The sequence below is a fragment of the Lupinus angustifolius genome, chromosome LG09, assembly GCF_001865875.1.
Source record: "Lupinus angustifolius cultivar Tanjil chromosome LG09, LupAngTanjil_v1.0, whole genome shotgun sequence".
NCBI classification, from domain to species: Eukaryota; Viridiplantae; Streptophyta; class Magnoliopsida; order Fabales; family Fabaceae; genus Lupinus; species Lupinus angustifolius.
In genome coordinates this window covers 20,584,419-20,608,670 of record NC_032017.1, presented here as the reverse complement: position 1 = coordinate 20,608,670, position 24,252 = coordinate 20,584,419, and the positions used below count along the sequence as shown (strand labels likewise).

At 33.7% G+C, this 24,252-nt stretch overlaps 5 protein-coding genes and 1 long non-coding RNA gene across 6 annotated transcripts; 3 read left to right on the top strand and 3 right to left on the bottom strand.

The window, feature by feature from the left end:
* On the top strand, positions 4,342 to 5,106 carry LOC109357119 (LOB domain-containing protein 21-like). Its single transcript, XM_019600855.1, has one exon. The coding sequence runs from the start codon at positions 4,426 to 4,428 to the stop codon at positions 4,960 to 4,962; it is 537 nt and encodes a 178-aa protein (XP_019456400.1). The 5' UTR covers positions 4,342 to 4,425; the 3' UTR covers positions 4,963 to 5,106.
* LOC109356760 (RING-H2 finger protein ATL66-like) lies at positions 11,264 to 12,172 on the top strand. The gene has a single exon (XM_019600273.1). The coding sequence runs from the start codon at positions 11,458 to 11,460 to the stop codon at positions 11,959 to 11,961; it is 504 nt and encodes a 167-aa protein (XP_019455818.1). The 5' UTR covers positions 11,264 to 11,457; the 3' UTR covers positions 11,962 to 12,172.
* LOC109356761 lies at positions 18,260 to 18,705 on the top strand. The gene is made up of 2 exons (XR_002108788.1): positions 18,260 to 18,370; positions 18,461 to 18,705. It is a non-coding gene; the product is annotated as an uncharacterized LOC109356761 (long non-coding RNA).
* Positions 19,810 to 21,047, bottom strand: LOC109356759 (transcriptional activator Myb-like). The gene is made up of 2 exons (XM_019600272.1): positions 20,708 to 21,047; positions 19,810 to 20,594 (listed from the first exon to the last, which is right to left on the bottom strand). The coding sequence occupies exon 2, from the start codon at positions 20,592 to 20,594 to the stop codon at positions 19,845 to 19,847; it is 750 nt and encodes a 249-aa protein (XP_019455817.1). The 5' UTR covers positions 20,708 to 21,047; the 3' UTR covers positions 19,810 to 19,844.
* Positions 21,555 to 23,100, bottom strand: LOC109356342 (protein ESKIMO 1-like). Its single transcript, XM_019599664.1, has 4 exons — positions 23,014 to 23,100; positions 22,531 to 22,736; positions 22,250 to 22,408; positions 21,555 to 22,089 (listed from the first exon to the last, which is right to left on the bottom strand). The coding sequence occupies exons 1-4, from the start codon at positions 23,098 to 23,100 to the stop codon at positions 21,741 to 21,743; spliced, it is 801 nt and encodes a 266-aa protein (XP_019455209.1). The 3' UTR covers positions 21,555 to 21,740.
* Positions 23,099 to 24,176, bottom strand: LOC109356341 (transcription factor MYB44-like; the record flags this gene model as incomplete). The annotated part of the gene is made up of 2 exons (XM_019599663.1): positions 23,836 to 24,176; positions 23,099 to 23,722 (listed from the first exon to the last, which is right to left on the bottom strand). A coding segment is annotated over exon 2 (624 nt), but the record flags the coding sequence as incomplete, so codon positions are not given.

Sequence of the window (24,252 nt, the reverse complement as noted above, 5' to 3'; positions counted from 1 at the left end):
ATGCCCTTAAAGAGAGCCATAAAATTGTCATAAAATTCTTTTAAGGCATAGTAATGAGAGGCATCTAACATATAATTATAAATTAAACATAACAATCTCAACTTTGATGAATATGAAGTATTATCTAAGGTTGCTTCGAAATCTGGCATTAACGAATGTTCAACAAGCTCAAGCAATAATTAAACTTGTCTATGATAATTATATTGTTTAGCATATTAAATGCATTTTATGGAGTGTAAAGCTTCTACAAAAATATTATAATATAATCTAAAAACTATCTAATTTTGTGAAACATCACACTAGTATGTTTGGTCTTTTCATGACACATGATTCTTTCTAACATGTATGGCACAGTGCTAGTCATAATATAATTGAACTCACATTGTTGAATGCCTAGTTCTTGATCGAACGATGAAAGCCACTAAGATCCCCAAGAAGTCTCACCAACTAATATGTACCATGCTTTAGGTATGGATACAACTCCAACATGCTCAATTCATGATGTCTATATAAACGACCTACCACTTGAGAAAAAACTATATTGAAGATCTTATATTATCCAAATCACTTTCATCGTTGAAATCCACACAACCAGTAAATGAAGTATCACCATATTCTCATGACACGTATCTCCCATAAAGTACCTAAAAATTTATTTGACTTTATCCTAATGTTATTTTATTGGTTTAGACATGAACTTGCAAATCTTGCTTATTGCCTTTGCTAGGCCAGTTCAATGGTAAACCATAGCATATATCAAACAATCAATTGAATAGGCACAAAACGTTTGACATATATTTTTTTTACAATTTGACTCTCCTTTTTGGAGACATATCCTAAAAAACCACTTAACAAAATCATTCCAGTATAGAACAACATAATGATCACATGAAAGTGTAGGAAAAAGAAGGAAAAGAATGTGTGTAAATTCCATCATTGTTCTCTCCAGATATTTGTTCTTTTTGCAATATCTTATCACCTTCTATACATAAATGAGAAACACTTTCCCATATCTTGCAAAGAATTTCTTTTCCGAAAATGGGTACAATAGTTTAATGAAACTCATTGGTAATCAATCAATCAACTCATTTGATTAGTTATCTATTTTTTTCCCTTTTTTGGAGTGGCATTTTTTCAAAGGTATTTTGGACCACATTATTTAAGAGTTTAATTATTTATACATTGAGTTTTAAACATATTTTATATGATATATTTATCTATTTATTATCCCTACATACAGAAACAAAAATAAAAGGGATGTCATTTGATGCCCATATTTTGGTGTAAAAAGAAATAGTTTCTTTATTTCAACAACAAGCAACTTTATCTAATTTATGAGCAAGAGAAATTCAAACATGAAAAGGAACACTTCATGCTTTCTCAACTTTTTACACTCTGCCCACTCTATGAACACCTGGGTTTTCATCACTAAATAGTAATTGATCTCAGCCTCTCAGATATGGCTTATATGTTACCCCTCACTGACCGAAGAGAAAGATGTTCATCATCTTTCCCCAACCAACGTCTTTCTCTTTAAAGAAAGTAGTATGATTTCCAAAATACAAAATAATAATAACAATAGAGAGAGGGGAGTGGGGAAAAGTATCTGTTGTCCCAAACCTTGTTCTAGACCAATCCTATTATGCGACATTAGTTAAAAAAATTAAATATTCATAACTTTATTAATTTTACTTCATTGTGATTGATTAGAAACGTGGTTGAAGACATGGTTTGGAACGGCAAATCCCCATCCTAGATTGTGTTCATAACCATTAATCACTCACTTGCTTGTGACCAAGTCAAGCTAGGTCCAGTTTGGTACAGAGTATCAGAAACTACCCACTATTTATTGTGTCTTTTCACGTATCTCAGACCAATCAATGTTTACCAACAAATTAAAAACAACATCTCATTTTATTTTTATTTTATTAAAATAATATATAAAGTCTATATGTCAATATATAAGTGGAACGAGATAGAAATGGAGACACCGAGTTGAGAAATGTGATTCTCATCCTTCTTTCCACATCCACATATTAAGCTTTTAACCCCCATCCACTCTAAAAGAACAACAAAAACAGAGAGGAAAGAAAATAATAGATAAAAGTGGGACTCTTCCTCATTACCAATCATTCATGGGCCGGCCCAGTTCAAGGAAGCTATGATCTGCAGTGCCGTGATCCACTCATGCGCCTGTAGTTCACCCACCGTTGGATTAAGATCAACCGTGCGTATTGAAATTTGAATACTAATTATATATCATCTTACGATGCCTTTGTCCAAATTATCCGATACTAATTATTTATTTTATGAAAATCTAATAGTTCAAATTTACTCATTGATTTTAGAGTGAATTTTTTCTATAGGGTATAGAATTTTTAAAACTTGTATAAAGAGGAAAACTATGTGTGCATTAAAACAAGTGGGGTCATAAATCTTAGAAGTTGGGAGTGTGCATGCATTGGCATTATCATTTTCAATTGCTTTCTAATAACTCTCTCCCACTACCATCTGGCTTTGGCGGCAAGCCCTCTATGAAGCTGACATTTATCCTCCCCTTCTATTTTTGCCCCACCCCCACTTTCGCATCAAATCTGAAAAACTTTTATATTTCCTCTATTTATCTCCTTTTTCCTTGTGGAGAGGATATAACTAGAATTTAAGGTGAAAATCTGAATATATGTGTTCCTTTTTATTTTGCTTTTCACACAATTTTTTTGACGTTTCTCTTTGGTTTTTTATACGCAAATATTAAAAAATCAGATGTGAAAGATGAAGCTGTAAAACAAAAAAAGTTGATACCCTTAGATTGTTCCTTCATATGCTTTTTGTAACAAAATACCAATCCCTTTCAACCCAACTATTTATGGTCTTCTGGGATACTTTTAGATTTTAAAGTCTCGTGTCACAAAAGCATCCACATATTTATCAACATTTTCTTATTGAGACCCTTCCGGTTTTACAACATGTTAGAAGAAAATCAAATATTTCATTATATTATTTCCTTTAATATATTTATATTTTGACATATATCTTATTTTCTATCACTTTTATTCTCTTGTTCTAATTTTCATTGAACTCATTTTAGGTTACTATGTATGCAGTATGCAGTTCTAGTACATGATTAATTTGATGTGATTAAACTTGGCATGCTAATCTTGCTTGCATTTGATTAACCTTAAATTTCCAGTTTCAGTTGCTAGAAAGCAACTATAATTGACGAATTAACAACCTCGAATGAACAAAACATCTAATAATAGTAAGCACGAAACAAAACCCTGATAGCTTCATTTTTGGCACCACTATGATGTACTGAAGATTCCAAACTACACATCTGGAGTACTCAATTTCATACTATACCTATCTATGGTAAGGGATAATTTAACTTGTATTGAAAAAATTTCTTTTCTTCAACCAATCAAAAAAATTCCCATCTTTATTCATGAACTATCCCGTGTGAGTTGAAAACTACTAACACATAGCACCCACTATCCACAGTCTACTTTCCCTTAGGAACAAATGTGATGTTCCACTTATGTTTCCATCTATCCATGTATTTTCCCTTTTCACTAGATGGAAAATATTAAGGCCGTATATACTAATTTTTTTGGGTAGGTAACAAAAGAAAATATAAAACTAAGACAAGATATAGTTATCCAAATATATGGTAAGGGCTCATATTTTCTATATTACAAGTATAAATGTATTTTATTACTAATGAATTAATCTTTTTCAGGGTTCGTAGTTATCCCTTGTAATAAATGTCGCTCTCAGGAATAAAATCTTAGAACCTTTCATTTATTATTTATTGTGATTGGTCATCAAACATTTAATTATTATATTTTTTAATTTAAATATTTTTTTTTACCAACTACAACAAGTATCACATGCAATTGTAAGATTTATGATAGAAAAGATGTGCTACCATTATGTACAAACTCCTAATGATGCTATATCATATCCAAAGCAAATAAGCTAGCTTGTTGATTGTGATCCTATACTTTTATTTTATTGAGTATAGGGATGTATGGAGGGAGAGAAGTTAGTGAAGTGATAGAGAAAGTAGGTGATAGAAAATAAAAAATTATAAAGACATTTTAACCCATAGTTGTTAGTTACTAGAGGAAGGAAAATGTTGGGTTTTTTAATAAAACAAAATGTAACATCCACATGAAGTAATATAAATAATGATTACCTTTAGATAGAAATATAAAACTAAACTAAAAAACAGTAAAAAGACAGCACTGGTCCATGCAATGCAACTATGCAAGACTCGAGCCAGTAGCTTTATCTAAACTAATGAACAAGAAATGTGGTTGCCCTTAAATAGCGATACACTAAAGTACCTATAGAGAGAACCATACATTCTATAAGTGCAAAGATATATTTTAGGATATCATAGTGTAGTGTATGTGAATTAAAGCAATGAGAGGATATGAACCTCGTTCAAGTTCTTCTTGTGCAGCCTGCAAGTTTTTGAAGAGAAGATGCATACCGAATTGTATATTTGCACCTTACTTTCGCTCTGATGAGTGCAAGAAATTTGCCAAGGTGCACAAAGTTTTTGGTGCTAGCAATGTAAGCAAGATCCTGATTGAAGTGCCAGAGGAACATAGGGAAGATACTGTGAATTCACTGGCTTATGAAGCAGAAGCAAGGCTTAAGGATCCTGTTTATGGATGCATTGGTGCTATTGCTTTGTTGCAAAGGAAAATGGTGGAACTTCAACATGATCTTGCAATTGCTAAGGATCGTCTTGCTCTATATGCTGCTGCAAATACTACTACTACTACTACACCTTCTAATGATTTCTTCAATAATCATGTTAGTTTGCCACCCTTACCTGATTTCTATACTTGCAGTGATTTCAATGACAGCTTCAGCAACAGTTCTCCATCTCAATCATTGAGCCGACATGAAACAACTGTGGATGATTTCATTCAAATTCCTTATATATTTTAATTTTACTGTTATGATCTCCCTCACCCCATCTTTTTTTTTTGTCTCCACTTGGTTGTAATTGTCATGAATATGAACAATCAAAAGCTTGGACTTGTTGTATATGCTAATAAATGAAAACTCTGTGGATGGATTGGTCTGTGAAAACAGTTAAATTCAGGATTCCTATACTATTATTGGAGCTAGGAGCTATTGGAAATTGATGATTTCTTGGCATATTTGGTTTCATTCATAGTTAAATTCATTAAAAGTGGTCCATAATATCTAGTTGTATAATTAAGACTACTTCCACACTATAAAGTAACATGATTGATATGCAGAAACTGGTATGCGGTTGATTTAAAGGATCGGTAAGAAAATCCATTAGATATGGTTTCACTTTTGCAATGATAATAAGATGGTAAAGTGATCATGAAATTCTGCTGTTAAATATATGTCCCAATGAGTCTCTTTTATCCAAAATCAAAGGATCTCCACTATCTTTTATTTATTTAGAACATCTTCAATGGTGCAACACCAGCCTAGTCCTCAATTGAATTTCACATCATATTTTATGTTCATTTACACTTTCCAATAATATATGTAACTCATAAAATTTTATTTCTTTCATGCAAGTTCCAAAGGTTCTTACTAACAATTCATAATTAAGAACCAGCTGTGCACAAATCCAATGATGCATCCAAATGTTTCACTTCACCCTTCTAAAAAATAAGAATAGTGGGTGCTGATAGTAAAGATAGGATATGGGAAGAAAAGAAAAGTGTTGAATTATGAATTGAGATAAGCTGGTAGACTAGTCTTGATTCATTGGTGATGTAGACCAGAGCACCTGGAGCATTCACTGCCATTACCTACATGTGTGACACACCATTCAGTACAAAGAAAGCAACAATAGCTAGTGCTTCTTCCTAATCTTTGAACGGTTACTGCCCAAGCCAGTGGGTCTGACTGTACTGTTTTATTGGAACATGGAGCATCCATTATGATTTTCACTCAGTAACCAACCCCACCAATGGTCCTTAACCTTTATTCGGTCATGGGAATCCAAAGACTAGTGTTAAGGCCAATTAGTTTCAACAGTTTCTTTGCACTTTGCACTTAGTATTCCACATAAAACAAACTCAATCAAGTCGAACTAGACCTTAGTTTGGTTCAACTCGATAAGGAAGCTTGAAATTCGACCCAAGTTTGATACAAGTTATTTTTTAGCTCGGGTTTAACTCGATTAAAGTTCACGAACTGTCCGAATCGATTAAAGTTCGCGAACTGTTCGGCTCGGTTAAAGTTCGTGAACTATTCGACTAAAATAATAATTGATTTTTAAAACATAGGTTTTGTATGCATAAATATAACATTATTTATATAATAACAATAAATATAAAAAAAATATTGAGCTCATTTTTAACTTTAAGTTCGGCTCATTTGGTCCATAAATTAAGTTTATTATGCTAAATAATGAATCGAATTTCAAGCAAATATCGAGTTGGTAAAGTTCATTCACACATATCAATTTCAACCAGCAATACCAAAAAAAATAAATATTTCTAGGGACACCCCTACCCCTACTTCAACTTTTAACGTTAGTGGTATTAGATACAGTCATATAATGTACATAAAATAAAAAATACATGTATTACCCATATAAAAAAGGTATAATTGGGTGTCAAATCTGTTAATAAAATAAGAGATTGAAAAACAACCACCTACCATTAAAGCAACATGAATAACCCCACACCTGAACTTGCCTTGTTGATCGATTTCATCATTAAGTCTGTTGTTTAATTAACAATTTCTGAAATTGCAGGGACATAATTGATATTCATGAAGAGTACTGTTATATGTAGAAAAGTGTCAATAGTTAGTGTAACGACAAAGTGCACAGCTAAAATAATTTATTGTATATGTGAATACATTTATACACCTGCTACCGACATGAACTCTTGTTGCAGAATGTATACACGTTAGAGTTAGACCAATCAAATATTAAATATATGGGCTATAAATACATCATATTTTAGAAGAATAATACTCCTATGTTACCAGCTAATTACAGATATTTATGTTCACAATAATCTCATCTCTGTCTCACTGGAAATAGCATAGACGTATGTTCGTCTTGGGCTTCCTGCTAGGCTGCCACGTGTTAGAATGTAAAAAACAAATGATTTCTCTGAAATTTATGCACCAGTTCTGATCATCCAAGTTAAAGGTAGCTAAAATTATTTTGGCTTCTAATGTGATAATCCTTAACTAAGTGAATTATAGCAAACGTTTTAATAGAACAGGGTTAAAAAGCAGAGTTAGTATTCTAATCAAGTTTCATATATTCAAGGCATCACACAGGTGATATGCAAGCACAGAATAAATACAACAGGCAATGATAGATCGCATCTCATTATCATCAAATTACCACAAATATTGAATTCGACATGCCAACCCAGTGTGAGACTTTTAGCATACTGCTTCCTCTAAGTATCAATGTTCACGATGACTTTTACTCTATCAACACTGACTCGCCCAATGATAGTCTTTTCTCTTTTTGGTGACTTCACTCACTTATAAGTATTTCATAATATACATTTTCTAGGTAGCCATTTTCATAACACAACTTTAAATAAAAACATCAATTATTAGGACTTAAACATATAAAAATATTTCAACGTCTATTAGGTGGGTGGAATAGCTTATAACTTGAGTATTACATTCAGTTTTTCTATGCTAACCAATGTCGTATCCCTACTACTAAAGCATAAGTTATAAATATTAAAAAGAATCAGAAATAAGAAGGGAAGACAATATTTGTAGTGCTTGATGCAAGTTTGGCTTTCATATAGAGTAAAGCTGTCCAAAATACTTTGTACCACTCCGACTGGTGAATTTATCAAATTTTGGATTACATCTTCCTGTTTCAAAATAAGCACTACTCTAGTCAGAAAGATTGAAAACACAACAATTTTAACAAAGTGTTACAAGAGATAATTCTGGACCTGCACTGCTGATACTATTGGAAATGTAAGGAAAAGAAGATTGATGAATCGAATGTTGTTGGTTTATTCATTGATTGAAAAATACAAAACTATTACTTGATATATATACAAGGCTTATGCAATACCTTGCTGAACAAGTAAACCAACTAACTACTAACTACTTTAACATAATAGGCACATGTGCCTTTAATCAATTTAGGCACGTTTATAATGAGAAAACAAGAGAACTCTGCTACAACAATCATCCTATATCAGATTCAATATGTATAAGTGATATGCTTAATTGTTGGATGGTGTAAGTGCCAAGGGTATAAGATGTCCAGTGATCTTCAAGGCTGAGCAGGTTGCATCAAGATGTACCAGTAGCAAAGGCTGCTGTAACATGTTTAGAAGGAAAAGGGATGTGTGTTATATTAAGTAGAGTTCAATAGATACAGTACTTATACACATGCATTATTGGACAAGTGTCCGAGCTTAGCCAAGCCTAGGCCAAGACTCATCAAGTGTGAAGACACAACAACATGGGCCAACACAGTTTGACACGACAACGAGCACAGGCCATGTACGCACGTGACCGAAACAACGGTGTGCCAGCCAAAGGATCTAACCGATGCACAAATATTCTAAGGCAAACACATGGCCGAGACACGGATGCGCCAAAGCTTGACACCAGACATAGGTTAGATGCGGGTCAAGCATTATGTGGTACGAGATAAGCACGAGACAACTATGCCATGCTATGAGTCAAGCATGGGCACCACCAGACCCACGCACGAGACAGGCATGAGCATGATCAAGCCGAAGCACAGGCCAAGATGTGATACCCAACCAAAATCACATACATGTTGCATACATAAGTTAGCTTACTTGTAAATGAAAATAAATCATTCATTACTTGTCATTACCTCATTAAATATTGACCCTTAGATGAAAGTTAGTTAGATTTTAGTTGACTAATTATTTGGAAGTTTGTAAGGGTTGTCTCAAAGGTTTATGAACCTCCACTTAATGGGCGAAATCACAATGGCTAAGATGCCCAAAATTATCCCAAGTCCTTTTGTCTTTTTAATACACAGATTAAATCTAACTTTTTTCTTAATGACGAGCCAACCAGACAGTGTTGAAAACCAACTTCTAGTGGACCGAAATCTTGTACCATATATGTAAAACATTATCCCAATTCCTTTTTGTCCTTTTAGTGCAAATATTAAAAAAATGTTGGTCAAAACGTTCAACTCTATTGTCTAATTGATAAGCCAAATTGATAACATATCCCATAAACAACGTTTTTTTATTTGATAAATAAAACCAAACTGGGACCGACAAGAATTTCCACGGTCCAATTTAAACGCGTAACGTGGGGAGGCAGTAAAAATTGAACCCCCTAATCTTATCTACCACAAATGTAAATTTTGCCGTACGTTATTTTCTAATTAAATTTGGACTAAGTTGAAGATTTTATTTATTTGAAGTTTGAACACAGGTCATTGGTTACAAAAAGGTTGGACTATGGTAGTGAAACATTGATTTTGTGGTAGCATTCGTGAATTTTATATTATAGAGATTAGAAGATACGACTCATTCTAACAAAACTGTCGTGTAGGCTGCAACTTGAAAGCAATGTTTGCTAAGGTACTTTCATTAATTAACACATAACAGAGCAAGCTACAACCCAACAAATATGCTGATTTGTTCGGCTGTGGTTTTTAAATAATAAGTTTTTCTTTAAGTTCGATATATTTATTCTCAATCTTTACTGGGAAGAAACCTCACTCTATTTGTTACTTTGAGGATAAAGTTGTTACATGTAGTGTGAATGTAATGATTTATTAATGAGCCAACACTCCGTGTAGTCTAATGCTATACTTCACTTATTTAGATCGTGTTTTCGGTAGGGCATTATGTAGAGATGGCAAAACGTCTCGATCAACATGTTTTGTACGCGCTTGTAAATGCTCGTAAAATTTAAGTGGACGTAAACGTGTTCACATCGTTTTAGTGGACAAAAATTGTATGCTCTGTCCATTTTAAAACGGGCTAATGGGCAACACCCGCACATTTATAAATAAAAAAAAATCATACAATATAGTAAAAAGAATTGAAAAAGGTAGTTTAAGATAAAAAAATTAGAAAAAACTTTGATATTTTATATGAAATTGAACAAATTATATCATATTACAGTTTTTTTGAGGCACTAAATCACATTATATTATAAATTATTTGAATTTTCATATTTTCTCTCTTATAACATGCCCGCGGATAGCCCGCATTAACCAATAGAAATGCCTGTGAAAATTGCGGGCAAATGGACAGGGCAAAACAGGTAAATAAACAAAATTTCTATGTCTTGTTCATAATATTTTGAGGGCTATGTAGGCTGGTCCGTAGGCTTCTCCTATTTTGTCATCTATAGCTTAATCTTGTGCTCGTAGTACATGTAGATTGATTACACATTCTCTAAATTACAGGAAAGTTTAGTACATATGGGGATTTTGATATATGCATGAAATTTTATTAACTGTTTTTTTGATAATATTATATTAAAAATTACTAAATTATTTTCTCTCTATATTCCAATGCTAGAGGGTCTAGGACAGATGTAACTAATATAAATTATAGAAAAACAATAGATTTGGGAAAATACAAGAAATGATTTTTTTAAATCGAAAACTATTAGGATTACTAATAAAACATATTATTATTTTTGGTACATATAAAATAAATTATTAAAGTTATTCAAGAAAAATCATTTAATTTGTTTGGTTTCATAATGTTTTTAACTATTAGTTGTTTTTATTTAATGTTTTTTCACATTGAAAGTTTAGTATTAATTATAGAAATCAGGGAAATGAATTTTGCCTATAATACACCAACAATTTTGTTCCATATTGTGTTAATAATTATATCCACCTCCAATGTCAAGCAAGTGAATATAGGAAAGTTGAATCCCTTAATTTTCAAAGTAATAAATTATTTGTTTAATATCTTTGTTATTTTCACATTGCACATATATGTACTTGGATAAAAATATTGTTCCAAGAACTCAATTTTCCTAGTTTTAAATTTACGAAATACAATGTCTCAAGACTTATATATTTTATGAAACTTTAGAGTCTACTTGTGAAGTTAATTTTTTGGAGAAAAAAGAAAGAAAGAGAAACATTTATAAACTATGAAATACACTTGTAAAGAAATACTCATGTTCACTATTTCTTTTCATTTACTCAAAATATAAACTCAGAAAACAGAAAAGAAGTTAAATAAATTACCAGTATCATATAGCACGCGCTGAGAGTGCGAGTGAACATAATAAGTCACGCAACGTATCTATAAGTAAAGTCAGATCATCGTTTCTAGTACGATCCACTCAGACCCACCGAACCAGCGCCGTTTCTTACTGTTTCTACTCTACTTCGTTAAATATATTAAAACGCCGTCGTTTCGCTCCACCGTCATTCGTTTCTTCCTCAACACTCCACGAACCATCACCACCGCCTCCACTGCACTAAAAATGTCAAGTCACGACGCTGAAATATTCAACTGGCACCACGACGGAGGCGCGATCGACGACGAAAGCCTCGAAATCCGTGGCCGGAAATTCTTCTTCCTCCTCGTTCTCTTCGTCATTGTCCTCTTCACCATCGTTTTCTTCCTCTACGTCCGCTGGATCTGCCGTCCCCAAGCATTCTCTTCATTTCGAAGACGCCACGCGCTGCAAACGCCGCCGTCGTCTCAAGGACTCGCAGCCGAAACGATAAAGAAACTGCCGATTGTGTTGCACCAGACGAGTTCGGATCAGGATAGCGCGTGTGAGTGTTGCATATGCTTAAGCGCGTTCAGAGATGGTGAGAAGGTGAAGGTGTTACCGGGTTGTGAGCATTGGTTTCATTGCGAGTGTGTTGATAAGTGGCTTATGAATCATTCTAATTGTCCTCTTTGTAGAGCTTCTCTCAAGTTCGATGATTTTTCGTTTCCCACTATTCTCATTCAAGAACCACCAATTAGACACCATTAATCATTTTTAATTAGTATCAATCAATGAAATAATGAATGATGATCATTTACTTGTTTTTTTAGAAGAAAATGATAATGTATTTGATTTTGGTGTTTGTTTCGAGTCATGTAAATCCTTGTATGAAGGAACTGAGATAGTTTTACTGGTTTCAGTTTGAAACTTTGCATGTAGTATAAATTTTATAAAATTTGTCATTTGTATTTTTTGTATATATAAAAATTGACTACTTTCTGAGGTAATTCGAGTTATGTTTTTTACTGTGTATACAGATTTTGTAAATTTTAAATAAAACATGACTCATTCTTGTGTGAGAATTCTGGTGATTCAATCATTCAACAATTAGAAAAAACTGGTTTTGCTAAAATTAGTTTTTCACGTATGAAATTATATTTTGGGAAATCACACTATCCTTCTCAAAGTTAATTTAATTATGGTTGACACACATCATTTGGGGAAATAAGAGTAACAATAACACTATATCTCTCGGATTTTTAGATTGGACAAGTGTAGGAGAAAGTATATCATGGCTTACAATTATTATTTATTAAATATATGTAATTGATACGAATGATGGATGACAAAATATTATGATTTATGAACACATTAAACTTCATCACAAAAATAAGTATACATATTAAGAAATTATAATATATATTAGAAATTATAGAAGTTTTAATATGTCGCTTTCAGATAATCCAAAAAATGACATCTACTTATAAAACCAACTTATAAATATTTCCTAACCAAAAGAAAAATGACAAATCCTATAGACTACAAATATTCTCGTTCCACAAGAAAAATGACAAATCCTATAGACTACAAATATTCTAGTTCCACAAGAAACAGACTTATGTTACAAAATGTACTTTTAAATTGATAAACTAATTTTGTAAAAAATCACATATCATTACTAACAAAATTATATTTCTTCCCTAAATATTTATTAACCAATCAACATAATATTTGATACTATCTTTAGAGAAATGCTAATTAAAAAAATGTTAAATTCATATCAGCAATATGCCTAGCTTCTTGCCTTGATCGTGTTTTACCTGCTGTGTCTAAGCCAAAGTGGCTTCCTTCTTGTAAATGACCCAATATCCTTTTCTGGTTAGATAAGTAGTTAAAGTTGTTAGACAGTTTTTCTGTTTTTCCTCTTTTAGAAACTCTTGTATAAAAGAGTCATGGATAACTCTTTTCAATTCAATGCAAAAGATAATTTTCTCCAAAAGATCTTATTCTCTCATGGTTTCCGCTTTATCTCCTTCTTCTCCCTTTCTCTTCTCCTTCCATATCTTCAACCATGGCAAACCAGGCCAACTCCTTTGATCCTCACGTTAATCCTTACTTTCTTCACTCCAACGAAAATCCAACATTAGTTCTACATTGCTGAATGGAAAGAACTATCAATCTTGGTCACGAAGCATGAAGCTAGCTTTGGAATCCAAGAATAAAGTTGACTTCATTTCCAGGGGCATACCCCAGCCACCTACCAATGATCCTCTTCACGGATCTTGGAAAAGATGCAATACCATAGTATTGTCATGGATCCAGCATTCAGTTGAAGAACCGATTGTGAAATCCATATTATAGATGAATAATGCTAGTGATGTGTGGAAAGACTTACAAGAAAAATTTCTTAAACCGACATATTCAGAATTGCTCAACTAGTTGAGGAATTTTATCATCTCAATCAATGTAACTGTGATATTTCTGAATTTTACACTAAATTTAAGACTTTATGAGACGAAATAGAGAGCTATAGACCTATTAGAGAATGCAAATGTCCCACAACTTGTTCATGTGGCCTTGTTGAGTCTTTCAAAACCTATAGAGAGTAAGATTACACAATTCGATTTCTAAATGGTTTGAATGAGCAGTATGCTCATGTAAAATCATAGATAATGCTGATTGAATCGCTCCCAAATATTAGCAAAACCTTTTCCCTCATAATGCAACAAGAAAGACACTTGGGCAGCTCTATAGGCTCCATCATTGAAATGGACACCAAAACAGCAGGACCAACAATTAGCCTTAGTAGCTCCAAGGAATAATACCAATGTGCCACACAACATTAGAGGAAAAGGAAGGTCAAATTTTGTACATTCTGTGAAAGGACTAACCACACTATAGAAACATGTTTTCTTAAGCATGGTTACCATCTAGGGTATCAATCCAATAGACCTGGTAGAATGGCTAACCACACTGTCGGTTTTTCCTTTGATCATGAAGACAACAACACTTGCTCCTTCAACCAACCAAATAAGGATACTCAAGCTTCCTCTAGGACCTTCACTGATGAGCAATTTCAAGGCATTCTTAATGTGCTAAACCAGAATCCAAACCATGTTGTGAATTCTGTTATCAATGCCACTCCTCTAGGTATCTTTAATTCAAAATGACTCCTTGATACAGGAGCCACAGATCACATATCATATGATCTGAATAAATTCAGCACACAAAGACTCATTAATCCCATACATATCACCCTGCCTAATGGTGATAGAGTCTGCACAAACATATCTGACACTATTATACTAACTAACAATCTAGTTTTACATAATGTGCTTTTTGTTCCCAATTTCCATGTCAATTTAATTTTTGTACATAAACTGATTGTTACCTTGTAGTGCCATCTTATTTTTTTTCTCCAAATCAATGTGTTATTGTGAAGAACCTTTCCAAGAAGATGATTGGTTCAGTTAGATTGCTACAAGGTCTTTATGTGCTGGATCTTGAGTTTACTACACCTACTAGACATACTATTTTTAATATTCATAGTAATGTAAACAAACCTATACATTATTCCCAATGGCATAAAAGATTAGGACATGTATCCCAATCTGTATTAGCTTTACTTTGTAAACACTATAACTTCCTACCTCTATATAATAAAGATTCATCTCCTTGTGATGTTTATTATATTGCAAAACAAAGAAAATTGCCTTTTTCCCTTAGCACAACACATACCACTAAGCCATTTACCCTCTTACATGCAGACATATGGGGACCTTATTCTACCCCACCAATGTTTGGGCACAGATACTTTCTCACCTTAGTGGATGATCACACTAGATTCACTTCAATTATTTTCATGAAAAGCAAGGCAGAAACCAGATTACATTTGATTAATTTTTTGGCCTACATTGAAACACAATTCAATACCAAACTCAAGTTCTTGAGAACTGATAATGGTATTGAATTTTTGATGTCTGACTTCCTTGCTTCAAAGGGAATCAATCATATGATTTTGTGTCTTCTTTGACAATTGCCTTATTTCTTGGACAGCAAAGAAGCAAAACACAGTGAGTCGTTCCTCCTCCGAGGCTGAATACAGGGCTCTTGGCAGCCTTGTATGCGAAATCCAATGGTTACAATACTTATTCACTGATTTACACATTCCTCTCACTACTCCTACTCCTATTTATTGTGATAATAAATTAGTAATTTATTTGGCTCACAATCCAGTTTTTCATGAGCGTACTAAACACATAGAGATCGATTGTCATGTGGTTCGTGAAAAAATCAAGAAGGGTCTCATTCACTTACTTCCAATATCTTCTTCTCAACAATTGGCAGATGTTTTCACAAAGCCTATGCGTTCTACTTCATTCAATAGTTTCATTTCCAAGTTAAGACTCATGGATATCCATAGTCCAACTTGAGGGGAGGTGTTAAATTCATATTAACAATATGCCTAGCTTCTTGGCTTGATTGTGTTTTGCCTATTGTGTCTAAGCTGAAGTGGCTTCCTTCATTAAGTTTTAGTTATTTGGGCCTTCTTATTGTAAATGGCCCAATATCCTTTTCTGGTTAGATAGGACCGTTAAAGTTATTAGGCAATTTTTCTGTTTTTCCTTTTTTAGAAACTCTTGTATAAAAGAGTCATGGATAACTATTTTCAATTCAATGCAAAAGATAATTTTCTCCAAAAGATCTTATTCTCTCATGGCTTCCGCTTTATCAAGAAAAAACGAGGTCAAAAAGGTATTACGATAATTACTTGCCCTCGTTTGATGAGGAACCCGAATTCAAAAAGGTCATATGATTGAATGAAGATCTTCGGTCCTTAATTGTGTTCCTAATAGTATCTCAACTCCCTAAAATATTAACTAATATTTTATATTATATAGTGAAATATTATTGGATATGGACATAAAAACAAAGTCTTTTTGGGACCAAGAATCCTTATACCATATGATTTCTCGTAACACCATTTAGAATTCCCTATGATGTTGTGCTCTTATGAGTGAGCTATGGCTCGATCCACATGGTCTCTTATTGTCTTATTGTGTATGCAAATGAATTTTGAATAATTTTTTGATTGGTAATTGTTTTATGTTAGTATGTTGTTGCGGGTAAGACTCCATCCCCAACCTCCTTCACTTTCACCGTGGGACTCGAACCCACAACCTCCTATGCTTCATTTCTTACATCTTTCCTTTTCGCCATCAAACCATCTTATTACTCCCGAATTTTGAATATTGATATATATTTAAATAACTTAGGACCTAAAGGCCAAAACATTTAATAAAACGCGATTTTGAAAGAATTAGGTTCATTTGCTATTCTTAGTTTTTACATTAACCTGATGCCAAAACCTTACAGTTACCCACCACTTATTCCCTGTGTGATTATATATGCTAAGTTCGTAGTGGCTTTCTTGCACTAGTCTGTGTTAGAAAGCAATTGACCCTACACGTATGGAAGAAAATGTGCACCAGGAACCCAAACTTGGGCACGCAGTTCCATTTATCAAACGACCAACATTATTTGTTGTGACTTTTAATAGGATAATGGTGATGAATTGTCATTTTTTTTCTTTCTCCTTCCTTTTCGATGGGTTATGGGTATAAATTAAATGATTCATTAATTGCATGCCTATCTTAAGCTATGGACTTATGTACATAAATAGTTGCGTGAAGCAACTCAATTGTTCAGCTAATCCTTTATACATCGAATATGTTCGGTGCATGAAACATCGTTTCAATCTTATCTTATTACTTAAAAAAGGAATATGCATGAAATAAAATTGAAGCAAACATTTTTTAGTATCTACAATGTTGTTATTATTTAATAAAAATATGATACATACATATGATTTTTATAGTCTTAATATTGCTAGGTTCTTCCCTTTCTAATTGTCATTTTAATATGTTTTTTAGTTCTTATATTATTTTTGACATTTGAAAATTTAGAATAATAAACATTTTTTCCTGGTTTGCCTTGTTATTTTATATTACTATACATAATAATTAAACTACTCTGAAAAATATTCATAAAAACATTATTAAATATATTTCAATCAAATTTATATTATTTTACATTCTAATTAACGTTTTGGATTATTAATTTAATCTATTTGTATTATTTTATAACGTAATTAGAGGGAGAGTATAAATTAAAAAATAAAAGAAAATGACTCATTCAAAGTAGAATTTATATCTAAAGTGAACAAAGAAATTTTAGTATTTGTTCCTATGTACAGTTTTCTATGTGCAGTGTCAAAAAATTCTACTGCCCAACAAACCATGAGCACATCAAAGAACATGGCAATTATGTACCCACCTTCTATATATGAAGGATTTGACAATTCATTACTCTGGATAGTCACCTAAAAAACACTGACTAATCTCAGTGGTGCAATACAATTCACTATCTAACAAAAGTCATATTTATCTACCAATCATTTCTCAAACAATATTCTGCACATACTTTCTCTCTACTTAGTCAACCTAAAACTGCACATTCATCAAACCAACACTTAACTTCTAACTTGATTTGCTTGACCAAAATATGGACTCTCCTAACTTGATTCTTAAAAATCTTGTCAGAAGAAAAGGAGCACAGTGTGTTGAGTTGAGGGAAAACAACTTCTCAAAAGAAAAGGAGTAGAAATTAATGTGATTATTTAGTTGCTTGATATGATTCAATATATAAAAATGAAAGAATATATTTATTATTAAAACTACATTGATATTTCATTTGAATTTATTTTTTCGGAATTTTAGGAAATTATTAACACTTAAAATCATAGCTGAGAAGCAACACGGTTTTTATAAATACACAGGAAGTTAGTAATGATAAAATTTCTAGCTAATCTTTTCCAACTCCGGAATCTTGAGCACATGTAAAAAGTCAAATACAAAAGACTAGTCTATTAAATCTATTTTTATAATTTTTTCCTGCTTCAAACTGCAATGAAATGGGCCAATATGGTTTTTTATAACATTGTTAATAGAGACGCCGGGCTTACAAATTAAAGCCCAATAAATGATAATTATCTGCTAGGGTTCCTCTTGGCTATAAATTGTGACAACTTCCATTCGCCACCTTCTGAATTCTCAGCGGCCGCCATCATCATCGAGCAGGGTAAGGTTTTCGGTTTCAGATCACAATGAGAGCTAAGGTGAGATCCATTGTCTCGATTACTTTACCTATTTCCTTTTTTAATTATGAGATTTGATTTCTTATTTGAATCGTGTTGTGTTTTGTTCAGTGGAAGAAGAAGCGTATGAGGAGACTAAAGAGGAAGCGCCGAAAGATGAGGCAGAGATCCAAGTAGTGTGTTGTTTTTCCCTGCAAAATTCAATCCCTACCTGTTGTTTTTGTTGTCATTTTGAATATTCAGAATTTTGTACTACTTTATTTGGTTTCAATTAGTTTATGTTGAGCTTATTTTAGCTTAAATTTGTTGAGAACAATGTTACTCCCCATGGAATTAAGTATCTCCTGTTTTGAGCTTATGGTTTTCTTATTATATTTTTCTCATAAACAACATTGTGTTTATCCCTTAGGGTGGTTAGAATGTCAGATTTTATTCGCGGCAGCTTTTGCCCTTTCAACATATTAATGGTGATAATTTGATTAATTTGTAAATATATAATTAAAACATTTGATCTTTTTTGTGGGATATATTCTTCAAACCTAATCCTTTTATTAGTCTATATAGTACATTTTGTAACTTGGTCCCTGTTGAAGTTTTCAAATTAAGGACATGCTAGTTTAACTCAACATTTGCATGTTTTTCATACTTACGAGAATAAAGGGTTCAACGGTTCAAGTTTATACGATTTTTCCCGTTTGAATGCATGTGGTATTGGTTGCTTGAGATGAGATAAAAGATACTAACTACTGTCCCCTGGTTTTAAAAATATGGTTTTCCTATTTAAAGATGTATGCTACTATGCTATTTAAAGCTTGAACTGTTAATGTCAATAATTTGCCATTTGTAATTCAAGAATGAAATTCTATTTTTTTATATTGCATATCTTGAACTTGAAATACGATTTGGTCATTTGGAAATCGAGAAATAGAACTTATGTATTTTCGTATGTTGTTCTGCTTAATTGATTGTTTTTCAAAGATGTTTACCTTTTTATATGGTTTCAGGTTGATTATAATATTTTTTTTGTAGTTACGCATATTCTCGAGTCATTTTAATTTAGATTTTTTTTTTCGACTACTGAAATCTGCGTTGGATTCGACAAGCGGATCCCAAGGTGAAATAGAGAAGTAATGAAAGTGGTTTTGGCTGACATTAATCTCATAAATACATTTAATATCACCTTTGTCCCGACATTTTAATAGTAAATAATTAGCTGGTTTAAGAATTCCTATTAAACTGTACCGATCCGAGTTTTTTTATTACACTTCTCTGTATCATTTGGCATTTTTGCTTATCCTGCATTCGCATTAAATCACTAATTGATTTCAAATTGCACTACCTTAGGAGTCATAAATCGCAACAAAGTTAACGTATTGATGAACAATTCGAATAACTTGGGCTTCCGTATCCAGTTGTATAATTATATGAAACAAGGAATTAAGAAAAGATCGAACAAGCATTAAAGGAAATTAAATGAATATTATTATAGGATATATTACTTAGGAAGTGATTGATGAAGTTTTAAACCAGTATGAATATGACGATGGCGCAAGTCATCCATGTAACTCTTAACCTCATCCGCGATCATGCGTCGAATAATCTCCCTCAAGTGAGTTTGCCCATTCACCTTTTCACCCTTCCCTTCAACTTCATCACTTTCTTCTTCTTCCTCTTCTTCCTTCTCCGCCGCACCCGGCGGCCATAGACTCAACGGCGTCGTAACAGGAATACTATGAATATTCTCAGCAAAACCTGAACCCAAACCTTTCTTATTCTCTGGGAAATGATTCTCCCTATAAGGCCTCTTGGAAGGATAACTACGGATGAGAAAGTCATTTGTGACGCGCTTCTTGTTCACCACGATGTCGGACTCGGAGGAAGAGTATCCCTGTGCCAAACCATGGCGGCGGAGGGTTGAATTCCAATGATTCTTTATAGCATTATCAGTTCGTCCTGGTAAGAGTCTTGAAATCGTGGCCCACTTGTTACCGTAAAGTGCATGAGCATTGATGATGATACTGTCCTCCGCTGGGGTAAAAGAACGGTGCTGCACGTCGGGACTCAGCTGATTACACCACCTTAGACGACACGACTTGCTGGAACGCCCAGAGATCCCAGCGCTGATCACCGTCCAGTTACGTGGGCCGTGTTGTGCCACAAGCCTCAACAGCGTTTCGTCTTCTTGCGGTGTCCATGAACCCTTCACGCGATCTACGCCATTGAATATGGCAGTGGAGTTCATCATCTTTGATAAAAGGGCTATGTTAGGTGAATGTGTCTAACCATAAATGAAATGTTCAATGGAAAAGATGAAGGATAAAACAATAAGAGACAGTTGTAGTTTGAAATGGCATGTACCTTATAAGTTATAACCACTCTTGTATTCTCGTTGGTCCTAAACACTGCGCAAAACTAACTATATCTGGTTCCACCGTGGTTGTTGCTGTTTTTTAACATCTTCAATTCTGGTTTGTGCTTTGTTTTTTTCCTCCTCTTTGGTCGGTGGATGGAAGTTTAATTTACAAGTATCTTTTGAGGGAATTCGGGGTTTATGAAGAGAGTGGCTTATCGATAATAGAAAGATAAAATGGTAGATTCATAATGGAGGCAGTTATAACTGTTCACCCTTTTCTAACCGATTCAAGTAACGCCTTTTCCTATAAACTCTACAACTTAGATTTAATTTCTTACCTGTTTTTTCTTCAATTACGTTGTTCGTTTAAATATTAGGTACTTGACTAGATTTTGTTCCACAACGTGGAAGTTAGTTTTTTTAAAATCAAACTGCTTTTGGTTTAGGTATTAGTTTCATGACAAAGTTTCGAAGGTGTGGTGGTTAGATGGATTAGGATCATATTAAAAAAATTGACTTTTATTTATTTGTTGTACTAATGTAATAGATTGAGTTATTTAATATCATAACTAAGATTATTGAAGCTTTGGCAACTACAAGTTGTTAATGCAGTTAGACATGTATATTGTACAGACTAGAAATTAGAGGAGCTTTCAAACTTTAAATAGCTATATATATGCCCACATTATAAAAAACTATATATATTTGTAACAAAAAAAACTATATATATCTACATGAGTAAGAATCCTATGCACTAACTTCGGGATATATAGAAAGAACAGCAGAGTTTGAGTTCCAATAAATCCTCTTTATCCCACAGGATAAATCGTTTAAAAATAATGCATTGGGATATATCCTGTAATTACTTTATTATATACATTGTACAATTCAGGAAATAAAATGGGGGAATGTCCAAAGTCATAGAAAAACTAAGTACAAACTGACTCAAAAAAGTACAAAAAGTTGAAATAGTAACAATTTAAGTAAAGGGGTAAAGGAAAACAAAAGTATTGTATGAACACATGTACAAGTTGTTGGTCAAGATTGAGAGATGATACGTGCATAAAGAAAGTGATTCCAAGTATCAGGCAATCCTGGTAAACACCAATGAATACAATCAGCATAAGTAGCTGGGTCAGCTTGTTGTTTTCGAGTTAGCATTTTTCCTTGACGTATAGTATAAACAGATGTATGTGCATCTTTTCTCAACTCTGAAAGAGCAGTGATGTTAACAAAGTACACTGGAACCTTCATTGATTGTGTCACATTGTGGGAAATTACAAATAGTCGACGATCTGTTCCTACATCTAATGGGGCAGACATGTTAAGAATTGGAGTGGTTTCCCTAGCACATTTTATTCCATCTGGGTTGTTCCAATCTTCACTCCTGCAAAATCATATTCGTAATTGTTAAGTACACAAATATAAAAGATCAACACATTAAAGGTTATTGCAGCTATATTCCTTTATCTATATGACATCAATGTTCATATGACAAAAACAATGTTTATAGATGAATTAGGCATGAATTAAGATTTGGGTATTACTTGATATGAAGAGGGGATGTGCTGGTGAAGAAAAGTTTAGTTCTTTCTGGGTCAATGTTTTCATCAACCCATTTTGACCATGTCTTGAGTACTCTTCTATATGCTTCTGGCCTAGGGACTTCATCGTATTCTGTGGCCTCTTCATCAAAGGACCCACGTCTATTTCATCACACCCCACAAGCAAGATAAACACATATAAAAGTGTCATGAACTTGCTTGGACAATAAGATACCTTAAAAAGAGAAAAAAATGGGGTAATAATAGGGTGATGTTGTGCTTACAAGACTTTCATTTTGAAAGTGTTCATCCACCATATATAGGTGTTAAAGATTAAGTAGTCCGCATCCTTCCAATTCACACCATGTTTTTCAATAGATTCAGGCATGATTATACGATTCAATATGCTATGCATGTTTGGATCATCTGAATTTGACTCTACAAGGAATGGTGCCCAGTAAAACTCCACTGTAGTAATGTAGTTAGGTTCCTGCATTACCACACAACAAATTAGTCACTATTATCCTAAGCATTATTGCATTGATCCATGTTATCCCGTGATATAACGAGTCAGAATTCTTTCCATTATTGTTTATATTAAATAGACCGACATGAACCATACTTAACTAGTGTATTACTATAATGTTATGCTTGCAGTTAATGATTATGGCAAATGATGATGATGATGCAAAAGTGCTTGACATATTATTACTTATCAGACATATACCCCCTACTTGAACACCCAGAGAAAAAGAAGAAAAACTAACCTCTATTTTGAAGATAGCTAGAGAACCATTCTTGTACCAGGTCTTGTTCTCTGGAGGAGCCACTGACTGACAAGTGAGTTTGCCCATTCACCTTTTCACCCTTCCCTTCAACTTCATCACTTTCTTCTTCTTCCTCTTCTTCCTTCTCCGCCGCACCCGGCGGCCATAGACTCAACGGCGTCGTAACAGGAATACTATGAATATTCTCAGCAAAACCTGAACCCAAACCTTTCTTATTCTCTGGGAAATGATTCTCCCTATAAGGCCTCTTGGAAGGATAACTACGGATGAGAAAGTCATTTGTGACGCGCTTCTTGTTCACCACGATGTCGGACTCGGAGGAAGAGTATCCCTGTGCCAAACCATGGCGGCGGAGGGTTGAATTCCAATGATTCTTTATAGCATTATCAGTTCGTCCTGGTAAGAGTCTTGAAATCGTGGCCCACTTGTTACCGTAAAGTGCATGAGCATTGATGATGATACTGTCCTCCGCTGGGGTAAAAGAACGGTGCTGCACGTCGGGACTCAGCTGATTACACCACCTTAGACGACACGACTTGCTGGAACGCCCAGAGATCCCAGCGCTGATCACCGTCCAGTTACGTGGGCCGTGTTGTGCCACAAGCCTCAACAGCGTTTCGTCTTCTTGCGGTGTCCATGAACCCTTCACGCGATCTACGCCATTGAATATGGCAGTGGAGTTCATCATCTTTGATAAAAGGGCTATGTTAGGTGAATGTGTCTAACCATAAATGAAATGTTCAATGGAAAAGATGAAGGATAAAACAATAAGAGACAGTTGTAGTTTGAAATGGCATGTACCTTATAAGTTATAACCACTCTTGTATTCTCGTTGGTCCTAAACACTGCGCAAAACTAACTATATCTGGTTCCACCGTGGTTGTTGCTGTTTTTTAACATCTTCAATTCTGGTTTGTGCTTTGTTTTTTTCCTCCTCTTTGGTCGGTGGATGGAAGTTTAATTTACAAGTATCTTTTGAGGGAATTCGGGGTTTATGAAGAGAGTGGCTTATCGATAATAGAAAGATAAAATGGTAGATTCATAATGGAGGCAGTTATAACTGTTCACCCTTTTCTAACCGATTCAAGTAACGCCTTTTCCTATAAACTCTACAACTTAGATTTAATTTCTTACCTGTTTTTTCTTCAATTACGTTGTTCGTTTAAATATTAGGTACTTGACTAGATTTTGTTCCACAACGTGGAAGTTAGTTTTTTT